Source organism: Paralichthys olivaceus, chromosome 16 (assembly GCF_024713975.1).
Source record: "Paralichthys olivaceus isolate ysfri-2021 chromosome 16, ASM2471397v2, whole genome shotgun sequence".
Taxonomy (NCBI): Eukaryota; Metazoa; Chordata; class Actinopteri; order Pleuronectiformes; family Paralichthyidae; genus Paralichthys; species Paralichthys olivaceus.
In genome coordinates, this window is record NC_091108.1 from 9,462,522 (window position 1) to 9,478,803 (window position 16,282).

The window sequence follows — 16,282 nt, forward strand, 5'->3', positions numbered from 1 at the left end:
AACGTCTCCACACGCACCCAGATGCATACAGATAGAAGTCATTTAATATCTGCATGCCTGGAGAACTGACTTCAGTTTATTTACCAGATGCATGCATCAAAACTTATTTATTCACTACTTGTATATTCTTCTTTGTCGTAACTATTTTTTTTAATATGTTTTCCTTTTTTTTCCACTTGTAAATAAGGCAACACTGTATACATTTGAGTTTCTGACTAAACAACTCCATTGCTCAAAACCACAGGTCCACAGCTATGCCAAGAGTTTTCAGGATCTTTTTTTTTTTCATTCATTCATTTAAAAACCATACAGCCGCTCATTCATTCAACATGTTGACATTGTCTGAATGTATCTCCATTGGCGTTTCCTCAATGGGTATCGGTGGGATACTTAAAGTGCCGCAGGTATTTGTGCACAGCGGTCAAGCACAAACATTTACGCATTTGTCTACCTCTACTAGTCTCTACAGGTTTAGCAGGTTTAACGCTGAGGGTTCAGCTCAGCAACACTTTTCTCACATTTATTTGTCCAGTGTGTCACTGAGGTCATCATGGGTCTTTGTTTTATTCTATTCTTGTATTTATTATGATTTCTTTGTGTTTATGCTTTTGTTTGTTGTTGACATCATGCATAGTGAATGCAAGGAATGCTGCTATTCCATTATTGGTTTTGTTATATAATGCATATATATATATATATATATATATAAACATACTTCTTTTTCTGTGGATGTGCCTCTAATTAAATATATTATTTCATCATAATGGCTTGTGTTTCAATGTATTTTTGCTATTCACTCCCCAAAAAATGAGAAATGAATCCCTGCATCATTTTATTCTGCCTTTATTAGGTAAAAATAGAGCTTTGAGGGTTGCATTGAACATGCAAACGGAATTATCACCGGCTACACAGAGATCAGAGATAATGGTTCGTGACCTTTATCCCCAAAAAACAAAAAATCAGCTTATGTAAATTGACCACAGAAACAACAACAACCTTCTCTCTTCCTCTGGCTTGAGTTCCAGCATAAAAAAAACAAAAAACTTTATATGCACCGTCCTGTTTGAGCTGTCGTCCAGTCCAACTCCCCAAGGAGAAGGAAGCAAAGTGGAATTCATAGTAAGGCACTGCATGCTTTACATTTCCTGGTTGCTGTGACCACACACAAATGTCTTTACAAACAAATCACAAGCACACAAATTATGATTACACGTCACAAGCATGTACACATGTGCAATGCCACGCTATTGTGCGTAAATAGAGATCACCCTCGTCAATGTCTGTGACAAGTTAGAACATCTCTGCGTCTTATGATCAGAAAAAGGCCTCTGAGATCAATTCTTTGAGTGCGTCCTCCTCTCAGAAGACGTCCACATTGGGTCTGAGACAGACAGCTTATAAAAGAATCCATCTGTCGCAGACGTACAGACTGTATCTGCAACGTGGAGGCTTTTTTTTCCTCCTCTTCCTCTGTTTCCCTCGCTCTGCCTCAGAAAAAAGGTCCCACAGGCAACAGATAGAAATAGCAAACATCCACATATCGGTTGAGCCATCTCTTGACCCCTCTCCCAATATCCTCAGTGTCTCTGTTTGTTTACAATTCTTCTCGCTCTCACTCCCACCATCCCTCCCTTTTGCCCTCCGTCCTGCCCCAACTCCTATTGGCTCTCTGAGTTGTAGTGCTGGGTGTCTCCCCGCTCCTTCCCATCAAAACCTGGCAGTGGCTGACCATACTTGTCCACGCACCAACAGAAGCCGCGCTTTCTGCCCTTGGATGGACGGCACTGGAAGCGGAGGAGAGGGACAAAGGTGAAAGGGAGGGGAGAGAAATGAGAATTGGGGGGGCAAGTGTGCTAAATGTGTAAATCCAGTTGAATGTGCAGCATTATGGGTAACGAGCCACTTTACTCAATGAAGTAGAACAGCAATAGTTAAGAGGCATTAATGGGCAGATTGTGCTGAGTCGACGCAGCCTTGGCTATCCAACGCGCTGTGGTATTTTGAGCTGCTTTTATGGTCTACCTCCTGTTACACACACACATATAGAGACCTTTAAGGTAAACAGAAACCTGGTAAAATATTTGCTTAGTCCCGTTTGTGAACAACTGAGAGCCGAGATCTATTTTCAGAAGCTGGTGGCCAGTACGAATCATCTGTTGCTGATTATACCCCACAGCTCCAAATTATGGGTACTACAAATGACTTACAGAGTCTGTGGAGCTACCCAAGGGCTGTTATTTTACTGCCAATTTTACTAAAGGTCAACCTCCACTGTAGTAAAACATGCAGCCATTCATTTCAAGGGCTAAAGCAACTGTGCTGCTGCTGCGCTGGGGGAGTCGGGGCTGATCCGGAGGGAAGACGTCGTGATTTAGCTCAATATTTCAGCAGGGTTTGAAGAGAGTAAGAATAAGTTTGAATAAGAGTCTGAGGAAGGATTCTCGTGCTGTTGCAGAGGACGTGTGTTGAAAAATTACATCTTCACGTTACTGCATTTTCCAAGGACAACAATGCATCATAGGAGCTTTAAGATTTCACCTGCAAAGCAAACATATCACAAAATGTATGTTCGGGAATACGAATTATAAAATGATGCTTAACTCAAGAAAAGTGCATCTATTTCTAGTATTAAATCTACCCAGTGTATTTATTTTTCCTCTAAAGAGACACTTACTGTTATTAGGAACTGTAATAAGAGATATTTTCACTCAAAATCATGCCAACATCCAAATTAAACCAACCGACGTGAAATGTCTACCACTCCTCCAGCGCCCCAGGGCTCAGCAGGGTACAATATAGGTCTGTTCAACATAAACAAAGACAATGAGCCCGGCATGTTGTGAGGCTGGTTATGAGATGATTGCTGGTCAAAGAGAACACTTCCATTAAGCAGGAGGGACTGCTGTGTAATAAGAAAAGCTGCCTCTGTGATGCAGTGGCGTGGGAGCCCTAAGTGCCTCCATATGAATGCGTCAGAACCACTCATTTATTACAACCCAATCGTGGGTGAACCATGTGAGTGTGGGGATGGCTGCCGCTCTATTTCTGTGCCTGACTCTCAAAAGTCCAGCAATTATGGGGCGAGCGCATCGGGTGCCGGCAGCCACCTTGACGTCTGTCTCCCTGGGAGGGTTCCCGTTAGACGGCCGTCGTCCCAGCCGTCAACCCCACTGGGGTTTGGCCCCTGTGGTTCCTGTCTCCAGAGTCAGTGGCTCGGGTCTACCTCACTGGTGTGGTGGTGCAGTGATGAGGCTCTAATAGCTACCAATGAATACACGAGGACAGCTACAAATCTGTAATTGGGCTGCAGGAGACCTAAAGTTTGAGTCACTCGACTTCAGCGTTGAGTCATTGGATTTTTTGCAGCTTTTAACAGCAGTTGAAAGTTTTTCACCTTTAAATGATGTGTAGTTTCTCGTGAAATCGATGCATGAATTATCCTGTTGTCGGTATCAATTGATGGTCCTCAGGATGTGCTGATTTACCTGCTTTTTCTTATAGAAGCCCTTCTTGTCACAGTTTGGTATGCGGAAACCTCTGGGGTTGAGAATGTCTGTAATCTTGAGGCTGCTGAGAATGCTCTCAATCTCTCTCCGACAGGGACCCTGCAGACGAGGGAACACATGACAAGTTACTACACTTGAAAACTCATTTCCATCTCCAACCTGAAAGCACATCAACAAATTTGAATGCTGGTGATTTATTTTCATTTTGACTCAAATGCATTGGTTTTTCAAGTAAAGATGTCAAAAACGCAGGCTGCCGCTGCATCGCACGCCACTCTGCAGTAATTCTTAAACAATGGTGGCTGCAAAATGAAAGAGGTGACTGACGAGAAATGAATTCATCTGACCGACTTGTACGGGCTTAGCAGTTTGCCAAAGCTGCTTAGAACTCTTGCACTTTACACAAAGGATGGGGGATGAAGTGAATTCAAAGAGCTCAAGGCAGGAGCCAAAAGGCTTGTGCTCAAGTCCAAGTGCTCCAGTCACTAATCAAAGCAGCCAGTCAAACCCCATTACTAGTGTGTGCTCACTTCTCTGTCCAAAGACGAGATCAAAATAGCAGCAGGGCTTCCCAACAGGCATTCACACAGGCCAATCCATCATTCGCTGGCTCTCTGTGCACCCGGCACGCGGACGCCTTGTGGCCAAACAACCGCCTGACACAGGTCAGCCGCAGGGCCATACCCGCTCACTGCCATGCCATTCTCCCGCTCACGACGCCTGCCAACCATTCACCGCCGCTGTACCCAAAACATTTCTTCACCCGCAGGGGGAGAAAAACACCAAAACACAGAGGAAGAGGAGAAAAACATTCCTCCCTCCAGTGTGCTCTGAAGACGAAAAATACCACTTGTGATACTCACATACTCAGGCTCCTGTTTGGTCTCCAGAGAGAAGTTCTGCTGGTCCGTGATGAGTGTTCCCGGGAGGACCATTTTAAAGCTCTGGGTTCGCCTCTGCTGCTCCTGTCTCAGGACTTCTGACCTGGCAGAGGGGAAGAAAGCGTGAAGCGGGGGTCTCAGGGGTCCCGTGGGCCGGTGGGTGCTGTACAAGATCTGGAGGCCCGGGCCGCTGGAGTTCCGCTCCTCATCCTGAGTGTCAATGCTCTCTGCTGAAGTTTGAGGAGAACACGTGTTTAAACGACACTGGGATATATAATCTTAAATGAGATTACTGAATTCTAGTTCAGACAAAGTACTACATTTTTTGGGGGGGGTGGGACATGAGAGGGCTGCATTTTTCAAAAGCGTCTCCTGAAATTACATCTTTCTTTCAGTTTTGGCAGGAAATGAATAGAAATATGCAACATGAGTACTATCACATTCCAAACTTTGAATTCTTTTAGTACCTTTTTGGAGGCGCATGCTAAACAGTTTTTCAGGGCACAAAATCACCCTGACCTGAAAATCAACAATTAATCTTCACTAACTGATGCAGGGAGATTCAGGTCCTCAAATCTTCAAGATATCGGGCTGAACATTAAAGTATCAAAACTATGTCTCAGATGTGCTTCAACCTGTTTCATCATCCAGCTTTTCTTTCCATACATGAAGAGCATCATCATAGTTAATGAGCCTATTTTGACTTTCAGAATGATATGTCATTAAAAACCATCACTTAAGAAGATATCATGCAACAATTGATATAAAACTGATCTAACTACCCCGAGTCACACATTTCTTAATTATTAAAGGCTTGCAAATTCATTATGCGTATAGCTGTGAGTTAGTGCGAGTTTTTCCACATGCAAGACGCATATGGATCAAGCGCACAAGACTCACCTGGCAGTTCATTGACCGGAGGTGTCGGTCTGACGGTGAGTCTCCTGTTTGTGGCGTTTGCACAGATGCCCCGTCCCTCCAGCAGAGCCTGCAGAGGCTTCGTCTCGCCGGGCTGATGCTGACATGTCAGCCCGGAGCCACATCTCCCGGTGTACACGCCGCACGGCTGACCGAAGCTGAGCGCGCAGGTCATGCAGCAGCCGCAGCCCGGCTCGCGGACCCTCTCGGTGCAGTCCTTGGCCAGAGGTTTGCACAGGAGCCGCGCTCCGACGTCGCACGGCTCGCATCTGATCACCGGTCCCACCGCACCTGACCTCCGGCTGATCGACGCCAGGAAAAATGTCATGCAAAGTGCGCGGAGACGGGCATCCATGGCGGCGTCCTGGAGCATGTGTGGAGTCAGAGTGTGGAGGCGCACTGCTCAGTCTGCTGCACTGTGGTGGACTTTTCTCTGGGCAGCTTCTCTCTCATTCACTTAAAGCCACTAGCTACAACATCCCAATATATATAGACCCCGGTAACTGTAGTCACACCCCCGAATAGCTTGTGGTCTCCTGATGAATTGCCTCGACTCCGTTATGGCTTTTAAACCATCAGACCAATGTGCCGAGGCATTACGCACGTTACGCAGCGCACCCGCAGGATAACATTCACCGTATGGCTCTTTAAGAAGACTATGGAATGAAATACAAGAAAAATGATTGGCCAGTGCATTTTTTTTTTTTACTTTTAAATGTTTTAACCTCAGCTGTGGGGGGGTTGAGGTCTGAATATCCTGCATACATTTAAACATGTAATGTAGAACACCAGGTTATTAGACACACATTCTAGGAAATAATCATGCAACCCAAGAGAAACATCCACAGAAATGTTTGTAATGTGTATCAGGTCTCAGCCTGAGGAGCCCACACACAGTAGATCTCAATGCAATACACGGATTCATTCATAGGGGGCGCCAATATGTGAGTGGGAATGTGATCCTACAACTTTTATTGACACTTGCAATGAAAAGAAAGATTAAATGTGCAGAAGGCAAAAACACATATGGCAAGATGTTCATGTGAGTCTTAAGTTGCATGTGTGCGTGTGTGTTTCATGTTGGCCTAAGCAAAGTTGTGTTTATGTACAGGTGTTCACATGACTATGTGTTTGCGTATATGTGCACGTGCCCCTGCATGACCTGGTTAAAGTTTAAGCATGTAAGCCATATAAGCCACACACACACACACACACACACACACACGCACACACGCACACACGCACACACTACAACAGTGCACCAACAGATGAGGTATTAGAATGAACTCAAAAGCAGTGGTGAAATGTGATTAAGAGCATTCACTCAAGTATTTAAGTTTAATTTTGTGGTATTAGTATGTGTACTTTATTTTCCACTACATATCAATTTCACAGCTACACTTGAGTACTTTGTAGAATAATATTTTGCATCAAACAAATGCTTATCTTTTGAAATGGTGAAAATATGAATGCATGCATTGTAAAAAAAAGTCTGCTTTATACATTGTAAGCCTTTTCAATTGAATATGCTCAAAACAACTCGGGGAACTGGGAACACAAAAATTTGTAATAATGTGCAATGAAAACTTGAGTGATTTTAACTTAAACAACTGAAGGTCGGCTTTTAACGTCAATACACTAACTTCCAAGTTGATTTAACTTTAAATCTATTGTAACATCAAATATGATAAGGATGTTTACGTTTCAATTGTCAAAGGTCGAAGGTCACAGCGACCTTATATCAGTCTGGGAAAAATATTATGTAGAAATATGGTGATGGAAACAATCACAGTGTGGTAATTGTTTGTTTAACAAGAACATTTTAACCGAGAAAAAGCAAAGGACAAAAATAAATTCCTTCTCTGTTTTATTAGATTTAAAATTTTTAATCTGAAAATACATTTTGAATATTAAGACAGATTCTGCCTTGTCTTAAAACTTGAATAATAACTTGAAAATACTATCCAGTTTTAATGTTATTAATGTGTTTGTCAGTTAATCATTTTTCTATTGAAAGAGATTTCTAATCTTAATGGGCGTCAGGTTAAATAAAGGCTAATAAATACAAAAACTTTGATGTTTATCTCTGTATAATTTCCGCAATCTGCAGAACTGTGGCCTCAGTTTTGTAAATGAATCAAAGAAGCGATATTTAAAATGAAAAGGTTTTATATTGGTCAGATAAAAGTCAATATACCTGCTGCTGACATGATTCAGTGTTTCTGTGTCATGCAGAGACTCGTGTTACTCAGACAGCGCAGCAGCTGAGCTGGTCAGGATGTGCGACATAGTTGAGGCCTGCTCTGCACATTTGTAAGAGCGACAAAGCAGACCGTAGAATAAGGACACATACCACATGTGTAAGTGAGAAAATTCCTTTGTAATTACATGTGCAGCATTTTTTAGGTCCACTATTAATTGGTTGCAGATGAGAGAGGGAATACACCGGCACAGAATGTCCAAATTACCTCAAAAGAATAACAGCGGGAGAGGCGAGGTGTACAGTTCCTCTTTTTGAAATTTCTTGGAAGCCAACGTGAAATCAGTTGCCAACAAGCCCTGGCGTACTGCCGCCTGTTAACAGACAGGTCTACAGCAGAGCAGCGCTTACTGGAATGCCAAACATTTGTTTCATATGCTGCAAAAAAAAAAAGCCTGCTGATTTTCCTCCCTCTCCTCCGCTCAGAGCTCTTCAGAGGGGGGTCTCTCAGCCACCTGTGCATATTCAGCATAGCAGAGGAGAGAGTCGGGCACGGGGAGTAATGTACTGGAGGAATGTCGTCCCACAGAGCAGCCACTCAATAAAGAGGGAGTGTGAAGAATGTGCTTTTGCACACAGGATATTACTGTACATGTGTTTAACATAACCCGCTGTCAAAGGCTGCGCTGCCCAACCGCAACTGCTTGTCAAATCCTAATCCGAGCAATTTTCCACTGTTTTAAGATGCTTTGGACAAATCAGACACACTTGCTGGAAGCTCGGAGAGAGGGGCCTGCACTGGCTCCTGCAGCCTGGATGGAGTTTATTGTGCTGAGGCCCTCAGCTAAATATAAACTACCTAATAAATACCTGGCCTTGAATATTGCATATATTCTCAGTTTCACACGTGAACAGTAATCCAGCAAACTCATATTATGAAAACCATTGACTATAAAATCTCCATTGCAGATAAACCAGGTAGGATGAACTCTGCACCACAGACTATTTGTAAAAAGCTCTGCACACAAACAATAGAAAGAGACAGTATTTTGAAATGTTTGAGGAGGAATGACTAATGACAAGGAATAATTCTGAAGTTGATCCGGAGACCAAGCTAACAGCCCGTTCCTTACAGGCAGGTTTAGAACCGACACTTTCTGTATTTCTGTTCCTGTTATTAGAAATATAACAGAACAACTTTTAACAGTTAACAGCCAATTCATCCACGCAAGAATAAAAAAAATTATTATCAACATAGTTTACACTATTCATGTTTAAGAACATGGATATGTTTCTGATGTATGCGATTTGTCATCGTGCTTCTTTTATGATTTTGTGATACAGGGGATGGTGTTACTGTAGCGACGGAGAAAAGCGCAAGAAGCTACGACAAAGGGCCAATGCTAGCAGGTAGAAAAGCACGTGTAGTTCTGGAGGTCTGTGTGTGTGTGAATGTTTCCATTCTTGGACCATTTGGGATGGCAGTGGGGGTCCACGTGTGTGTGAGGAGTAGCAGCAGAGAGTGTGTAGGTACACTGGAGTAAAGGAGGAGGGTTGGGACTCTTCAGGAATGAGGCTGTTGCAGATCACATGACAAGTCTGCTACGGTCGCTGTTATTCTTTTTTGCCCCCATAGTCTCATGACCGTCTCTTCTGTAATTGCCCCTGTCTGAGAGACCTTTTTTTTCGAGCAGGCTTCCATCACAGTTGAATTGGACGCAGAGGTCTCTATAATGATTAATAATATCATCTCTTCTCTTTGATTCTGCTCTGACTGGCACCCATACCGAGCCTTGACAATTATCCGATTATTAGATGTGGTTTGAATGGTGAACACACACAAAAAAAGCCATAAAGGGCAAAGGCCACCTTTCATCTAATTCCAGGGTCGGTTAATTATTTTTTGGAGTGGTCTGTTCGTGGAGCTGTCATGGTCCCCATTTCTGGAGGCTTGGCCCCCGAGGCGGTCCAAGGCTGTAATTAAGCCTGAGCGATGTGGAGGATGGAGAGCGAGGAGCTCTCAGCACTCAGCCTGACGGATTGCAGAGTGCTCGGAAGTGGGTTGAGAGTGGCGCCGCTCACTTTGGGCCCCGAATACCCCCCTCGCCCCACCCCAGAGACTGTATCACTTCCTATGTCTGTATTTCTTGTACATTAGGACTTTTGAGTATGTACCCACACATTTTTGTTCATTCCCTCATTTAACTCATTCACTGAGGCTTGCAATTTAAGACCAGCATGCAAAACATGGTTTCAATCTAAACGTCACTCGTGCATCATTACATCTTTTTTTTTTTCACCCCTCCAAGTGTTTTTAATCCACAGCAACGGTGTGAAACGACTGAAATAGATTTAAACAAACAATACGTGTTATTTATTCTTGCAAAGTCATGTATCATTTTCTCACTGACACCGTCACCGCCATTACTCATCGTAAACAAAGACAAAATTGCAGTCGGCAGAGGAGTAAAATATCCCCCTTGCAGATGTAGGCCCTGCAAATGCTCCATTTATTTTAGAAGTGATTGTGGTCTGTGGTCTGAAGATGTGGTTTGGTGCTAACATGGAGAGAAAAGACAGAGTTATCACAGTCCGTGTAAAAAGTTACAGCCATGTCTGTCAGGTTCACCCGACCGTGGAGAACTGATCTAATTCACCTCCTATTGCAAGTTCATTTACTTTTATACTTTTTTAACCTCTTATTAAGCGTTATTTTACATTATTTCTGCCATTTTACTTTTGATATTATATTATTGTTAATGTGTATCTTGTATACATTAACAATAAATTCCTGTATCCCCACCAAAATTTAATAGGTTCTTCCTTGACTCATCCACCAAGTTCCATAAAAATATGTCCTCTAGTGTTTGAATAATCTTTCTTATAAACTGACAGGAATGAAAAAATAACCTCCTTGGTGAAGGTAATGAATTGGAAGAAGTTAAATGGGAGGAAACATAAGTAAATGAGGTGAACAAGGTACAGGTGCCGGTTTAGGAAAGCAGAAAATAACGATAATCAACGCCAAGTCATGATAATCTCATCATCTCTCCGGTACAGTGATTCACAACCAGCACACTCCTACTTACTGTACTGCAGCAAGTTTTCAGGGGTTAGATGAAAAGATTGTGTAGAAGCTTATTTAATTTGAGAAAACCTTAAAAAATAAATTATATAAACATTCAAATGGGATTACAACTGTGTAATCCCATCTGTAGCATTTTTGTGGTAACAATTACAAATGAAAGACCAATTATGACAAACCAACTTTCAACCTGAGTCACTTGCATCCCCTACACACAGTGTGACTGAGAACATGTGAACAGAAGAGCAGGAGAGCAGAGATGGTTGAAGGATAAATGATTAAATCCTGCAGGTTCTGCCTCTCTGGTCGTACAACTGCACATATGACAATAACCTCTATATCACCTAAACAATGTTGTATCTGTATCAGTCAATCTAACTTTGTATAATAGCTGTATAGCACCTATAATACATTTTAGTAAAAAGTGCAAATGACAAACCTGTATAAATACAAAATGGTGAAAATGAAATGATTTTAAAAGCTATAACAATAAAAAAGAAAAGAAAAACGTCAACAAAAGGAGACAGAACAAATAATATAAATAATATTCAAAGAAAGGTAAAATGGAATAAAATTTAAAGCACACATGCAATAAAATAAGTGAATAAAATAAGCTCCAGTTGAAATATTTCAACAGATTTAAAAATGCAGAATTACATTTTCTAAAATGACATTTGTAAGGACCACGATAGGTCTTCTTGATGGAGGGACGCTCCTCTGACAGACCTGTTCTTCACAGTCGAACCCCCTTTTACGCCTTTGTCTAAACTGAGATGAAACAAAAATTCACAAAGGCAGCACTCGACCCCACTGCTTGTTGTTTCTAGTTCAGTGACCATGACCATGGTCTGGGGGTCAGTGTGGGGCCCCTGAAGAGCACCTCCCTCTATAGATCACATTTGAGTGCGGTCATAACAGTAACACATCACAAACTGATTCGGTCTCTGTGTGTCTGAATTGTGTCATTTTTAGGCTTTGAGTAACTTTTAAAAATATTTCTAAAGCAAGATATTAATCATGCAAATGATTCATTAACAAACAACAACTTTATTCCATAACATCCCGTCATTTTGACCTGACCTGAACCGTTATGCGGCCGAACGTGAAAGCTCCGTTTATCTCACAGTGCGTGTTGCGGCTTCAACGTCTGGTGGAAGCCAAACAGGGGCCTCAAATTGTGCAGCCATCCCAGAATGCAGTTTCTATTTTTGCTCCCTAAACCTTTGTTCTGCCTCAGAGGAAAAAGATGAGCCCTGCCCCTTTAATTAAGTGGTCGTAAAAAAAAAGAAAATCGTGCAGAGCCCGAGGGGGGGTGCTCAAGGAATGAGAATAAGCTTGGTGGGCCTGATAAACAGGACCTTTCACCTCCACATTATCTGCTAAATGGAACTGGATTGGCTTCAGTGTGCACGGAGGAGAGGGGACGTAAATCTGCAGAGTTTACTGGAAAGCTGCCATTTGTAGCAAGGCACACATTGTACGTGATGGGCTTTATCAGCGTCTATTGCAGGCCTTTGCTCAGGTCAGGAATGTCAACACAATAGCAGCTCGTCAGCACTGGTGGTGTGCTGGGGAATAAACCTAATGTTTTTCTTTAATGTTCTTCTCCTCGACACTTGTTAATCGTGAATATTAAGTCATGGAAGTCGAGCTTGTTCGGGGCCTTATTGCAGAATCGAGCCTGGCCAGCTCTCCTGCGCTCTCACACACTGTTATTACCTGTGTGAAATATCTGTCTCTGCTGACAGGTTCCTCTCCAGTCTAATAACGTTGCTGAGGTTCTCTGGACTTTCCCCGGCGTCTTTTTATTTCCAGGCCACTCCGCACTAAATAACAGAGGAGGACGGGCTCTGGGCCCTCCGCAGTTGCCACACCTGGGCCTTCACTTCCTTCCTGCCCTCCCCGGGAATTCTTCACTTTCACCACCTGCAGAGGGGCAGTAGTGAAGGAAGGAGGAGGAGGAAGGGTCTATTCCCCATTATACCTTTTCCTCCCTCTGAGGCTTGGCTCTGCAATTTTATCCCCACCCCACCCCCAGCACCATTAGAGTAACCTGCCCCGGCTTGTGTGGAGTCCTTTTTTTTATGGCGCTTCACAAAACGGACGTGGACGTGTGTGGCAGATATGTGCATAAGAGTAAAGTGCAGATGCAGGAGTTACTATTCCACCTCAAAGCTACGGCTGAAAAAAGTTGTTACTGAGAAAATCCCATCTTAAACCATTCCTTTCTGCTTTCAGGTTCACAAGTGTTGTGTTGCTAGTGTCCTCTGCTGGCTGCAAACTGAACTGTAGCTATTCCTCAGTTCCTCACTACATCCTGGGTTTTAGAGCCGTGTTACTTCTGACTTTTACACATCCTGCTTCATATTGGGAGCTCATAGACACTGAAGCTGGAAACCATCCAGTGACTAATGCTCCAGCTATTGAGGCCGAGTCAAGACCTGTGACACAACCTGCCAGAGGGTCAGTCATTACAAAGCCACATGTTTTTTAATGCAGAGAACATAATTTTAACATTGTTTCAGAGACACAAAATAGTTTCCACAAATGATCCTTTTAGGGAAATAGCAAAGCCAGAATTACCACCCTGCAGTTGAATGCCTCCATCAACCAGTCCAGTTTCAGTCTACATATATTTTTTTACAGACTCATATGAGGTCACCGTGACCAATTTATCTTCAATGAATAATTAATCTTGAGTCAACGTGAGATATCACATCCAAGAGGTCAAAAACATTTGTGACCTTGCCTTCTGATCACGAAATTCCAATCAATTAAATCATTATTCTAAGGGAACATTTGTGCCAAGTTTTAAAGGATTCTCGCCAGGTGTTCTTAAGATAAAGTGTTCACGATGGAAAATAGCACTTTTTTCACAAGAACCACTAGTATCAGTTCATCCTTGAGTGCAAGTGAAAGTTTGATCCAAAGTGGAAAAGATTCCCTGGAGGTGTTCCTGAGATATCACATTCATCTTGACTTTTTTACTTTTAAAATTTGTATCAGTTCATCGTTGATTCACCGTGAACATTTGTACCAAATTTGAAGAAATTCCCTCGAGGCGCTCCTGAGACATCCTGGTCACAACAAAGATCAAGTCGGCTGACACCCGGAAAACCTGTGGATGATTTTAACCAAAAAGCACCCGACCAGGAAACAAAACATCTACGTCCAACTTTTAATTTAAGGGGTTGGGATCACCAGGATTACATTAAATGTTTCCTTTTGTTTATTTACAGAACACGTCAAACAATGCAAAGTCAATATACAAATAAACCGCTCACATGTTATAAACAGAGGCACAGCATCGTATGAGTAAGTATGAGGTACGGATAATAGGTCATGAAAACAAATTATAAAAACATAACAAACGTGAACATAATCAATGTAAGAATATCAACAGAGCTTTATCGTGGTGGTAGTTTCGGTCCCTCTCTGGTTAAAATGGCTGCCCCCCCACACATAGATAATTCAAATGTTTCTTTTGTCACCATCTCATATATATGTCAACAAACACTCAGCGAGATAATAACCGTGTTTCTCCCAGAGGAGGTATATTGTATATGTCATTGACAGATGACCAGCCGAATAAGTCAAATACTACGTTTAATTGTGCAATTCCAAAACTTGGTTTTCCTCCAAAAACACTAACGCAATGACAGCGAGTGTTCTCTCAGCAAATTGTAGCAGCTTGTGTCAAACTGAATGTACAGAGTCGTGTTTGCTGGTTAATGTTTGATTCCGAGATCCTGCCACGTGACTGGTGTCCCCGCAGAGAGGACAAAACAAAGTCATATTTGGCAGCTGTGAGTGGAATGCCACTATCGCCTACACAAAGTACTGATGTGTGTTTTTTTTCTCGCCAACTCCAATATATATTAGCATTAAAATATTTTTTACACACACACGCACACACACACACACACACACACACACACACACACACACACACACACACACACACACACATTTTCATCTAACTTTTTTTAAGTGGTCATATTCACAAACATCGAAGGAAGAAAAAGTCCAGAGAGGCCTTGTACGCGCTGCACGTGCACAAAAGGCCGTAGTTTAAAAAAATAAAAATTTACATTGCATAGATAAAATAAGATAATCCTGTATATGATGGAGCCTGTTCGAGAGTCTAAATTATACATATTAGCTTTGCACATTTTTAACTCCATGACGAAGATGCAGCAGAGGTTTTTCTACTTTGGCTACAAACTTTGCAGGATGTTAACAACTTTTTTTGGTTAAATATTAGAGAGAAAAAAGTCACATGCACGTCAAGTTGTCTTGATTTGTCCGTAAAAACAAAATCTACTTGAAAAAGAAAAGCAGCCTTTATGTTATGTCCTTTAAGATATGATGAGAATAATTACATATCTAACTGTATAAGACATTAAAGTTGTAAATCAGTAGAAAAAAATAACACATTTCATATTGTTTAGATGTTGGCTAAATTGATTGGCTTATTTACAGGAAATAAAAAAAACAATGGGATTTATATTTGTTTCTATTGAAAGATGAAGTTAAATGTCCTGGTGCTGGTAAGTGAGTGTAACTAATATCCAGGTAATATCCAGGGTCAATGTACAGCTCATCACCATCTTCACTCCGTAACATTTTTTCCTTTTTTTTTGCCCAGTCTTTCAGTCTTTATTAGTTTTTTTCCCCCTGCTCTTAGTAAGAGTCTGTCCAGGTGACCGTGTGATCGGCTCTGTCCTACTTACTCTTCTGGGAGCCGATCATCACCCTTGAGACAAAGTTGACGATGGCGCTCGCCGGCTGCTCAGGGTCATGTTCTGCAAACAGGTGACATATATTGTCCATGGAAGTGCCGGTTTTCCTCGCCACGAAGCCGAAGATCCTGCAGAAGGGGGAGCGAAGTGATCAATGGCTGCAGTGTCACCTGCCTCGAAACTGACTTGGTGTTTTCCATAATGGACGTCTCAGGAAAATATGCTTCTGGCTTAAAAAGATCTCAGATGAACTTTACATGAAGACTAAGAACCAGGGTGAGGAGCTGGAGATCAGACAGTGGCAGATACGATGGCTTTGTGCACAAAATTATTCTGTTGTAGATCAAATTTGAAAACGATAAAACTACCATTTACCATAACATTTTCCAATGTGTGGACATTTGCTTGAGTTTATGTCTAAAAACTACTTGTGTTTTCACTTTATCACTATAGATTATTGAGTGTAGATTGATGGACAAAAGGTCATTTTATCCATTTGAAGTGAAATCAAAAGAATAAAGAGTGAAACAAGGGAATTCTTTCTGAAAACACTGTATATAAAAATATCGTAGAAGTAATAATTGACTTACTTTGCTGAAGGGCAGCCATCATTTTTCCACCTGTTTAGTGAAAAGAGGACACATTTTATTATGGTGGGTTGATTTTCTAGGAAACATTTTGTCATGCCACTCCTGCCACACAAAATTATAATACTCACTTTCTATCTTGAGGGTCCAACGCACAAAATATGACTGTACTGACGTTGTAATGTCTCCTGAAGAAAAGCCTGAAAAAAATGATTAAAAATGTAGTTATTGTGATCGTGGACCTATGATAGTTTGTGTTCTGTGTGTATTGAAGTCTGGAGAATTGGATCCAGACTTTCACACACACAGACTTTATACTAGGGGGCAAGGCAGAGAAAGTCTGCAGATAATCCTGAGGCTCTC

General features: G+C 42.0%; 2 protein-coding genes across 4 annotated transcripts in view; both read right to left on the reverse strand.

Annotated features, from left to right (window-relative positions):
- Positions 1–21: 21 nt before the first annotated feature.
- Positions 22–6,254, reverse strand: LOC109641634 (insulin-like growth factor-binding protein 3). 2 transcript variants are annotated; one of them, XM_069510920.1, is made up of 4 exons: positions 5,288–6,254; positions 4,370–4,614; positions 3,486–3,605; positions 22–1,784 (listed from the first exon to the last, which is right to left on the reverse strand). In XM_069510920.1, the coding sequence occupies exons 1-4, from the start codon at positions 5,676–5,678 to the stop codon at positions 1,659–1,661; spliced, it is 882 nt and encodes a 293-aa protein (XP_069367021.1). In that variant the 5' UTR covers positions 5,679–6,254; the 3' UTR covers positions 22–1,658. The 2 variants fall into 2 exon arrangements, with proteins under 2 accessions (XP_069367021.1, XP_019961711.1); XM_020106152.2 differs by having other exon boundaries at positions 4,370–4,617; positions 5,288–6,244.
- A 7,500-nt stretch (positions 6,255–13,754) lies between these two features.
- Positions 13,755–16,282, reverse strand: part of LOC109642271 (tensin-3) — a 31,383-nt gene continuing 28,855 nt past the window's right edge. For both annotated transcript variants that reach the window (XM_020106980.2, XM_069511288.1), the window contains 3 exons: positions 16,051–16,119; positions 15,923–15,952; positions 13,755–15,460 (listed from right to left, as the gene is read on the reverse strand). In XM_020106980.2, the coding sequence (XP_019962539.2) occupies positions 15,316–15,460; positions 15,923–15,952; positions 16,051–16,119 (244 nt within the window). In that variant the 3' untranslated portion in view covers positions 13,755–15,315. The remainder of the gene's footprint in view (positions 15,461–15,922; positions 15,953–16,050; positions 16,120–16,282) is intronic.

Coding starts and splice junctions, on each gene's coding strand:
- LOC109641634 (XM_020106152.2), bottom strand. CDS start 5,678: ATGCTCCAGGACGCCGCCATGGATGCCCGTCTCCGCGCACTTTGCATG. Junction 4,618..5,287: donor TCCGGTCAATGAACTGCCAG/GTGAGTCTTGTG, acceptor CTCAAACTTCAG/CAGAGAGCATTGACACTCAG. Junction 3,606..4,369: donor CCAAACAGGAGCCTGAGTAT/GTGAGTATCACA, acceptor CCTCGTCTGCAG/GGTCCCTGTCGGAGAGAGAT.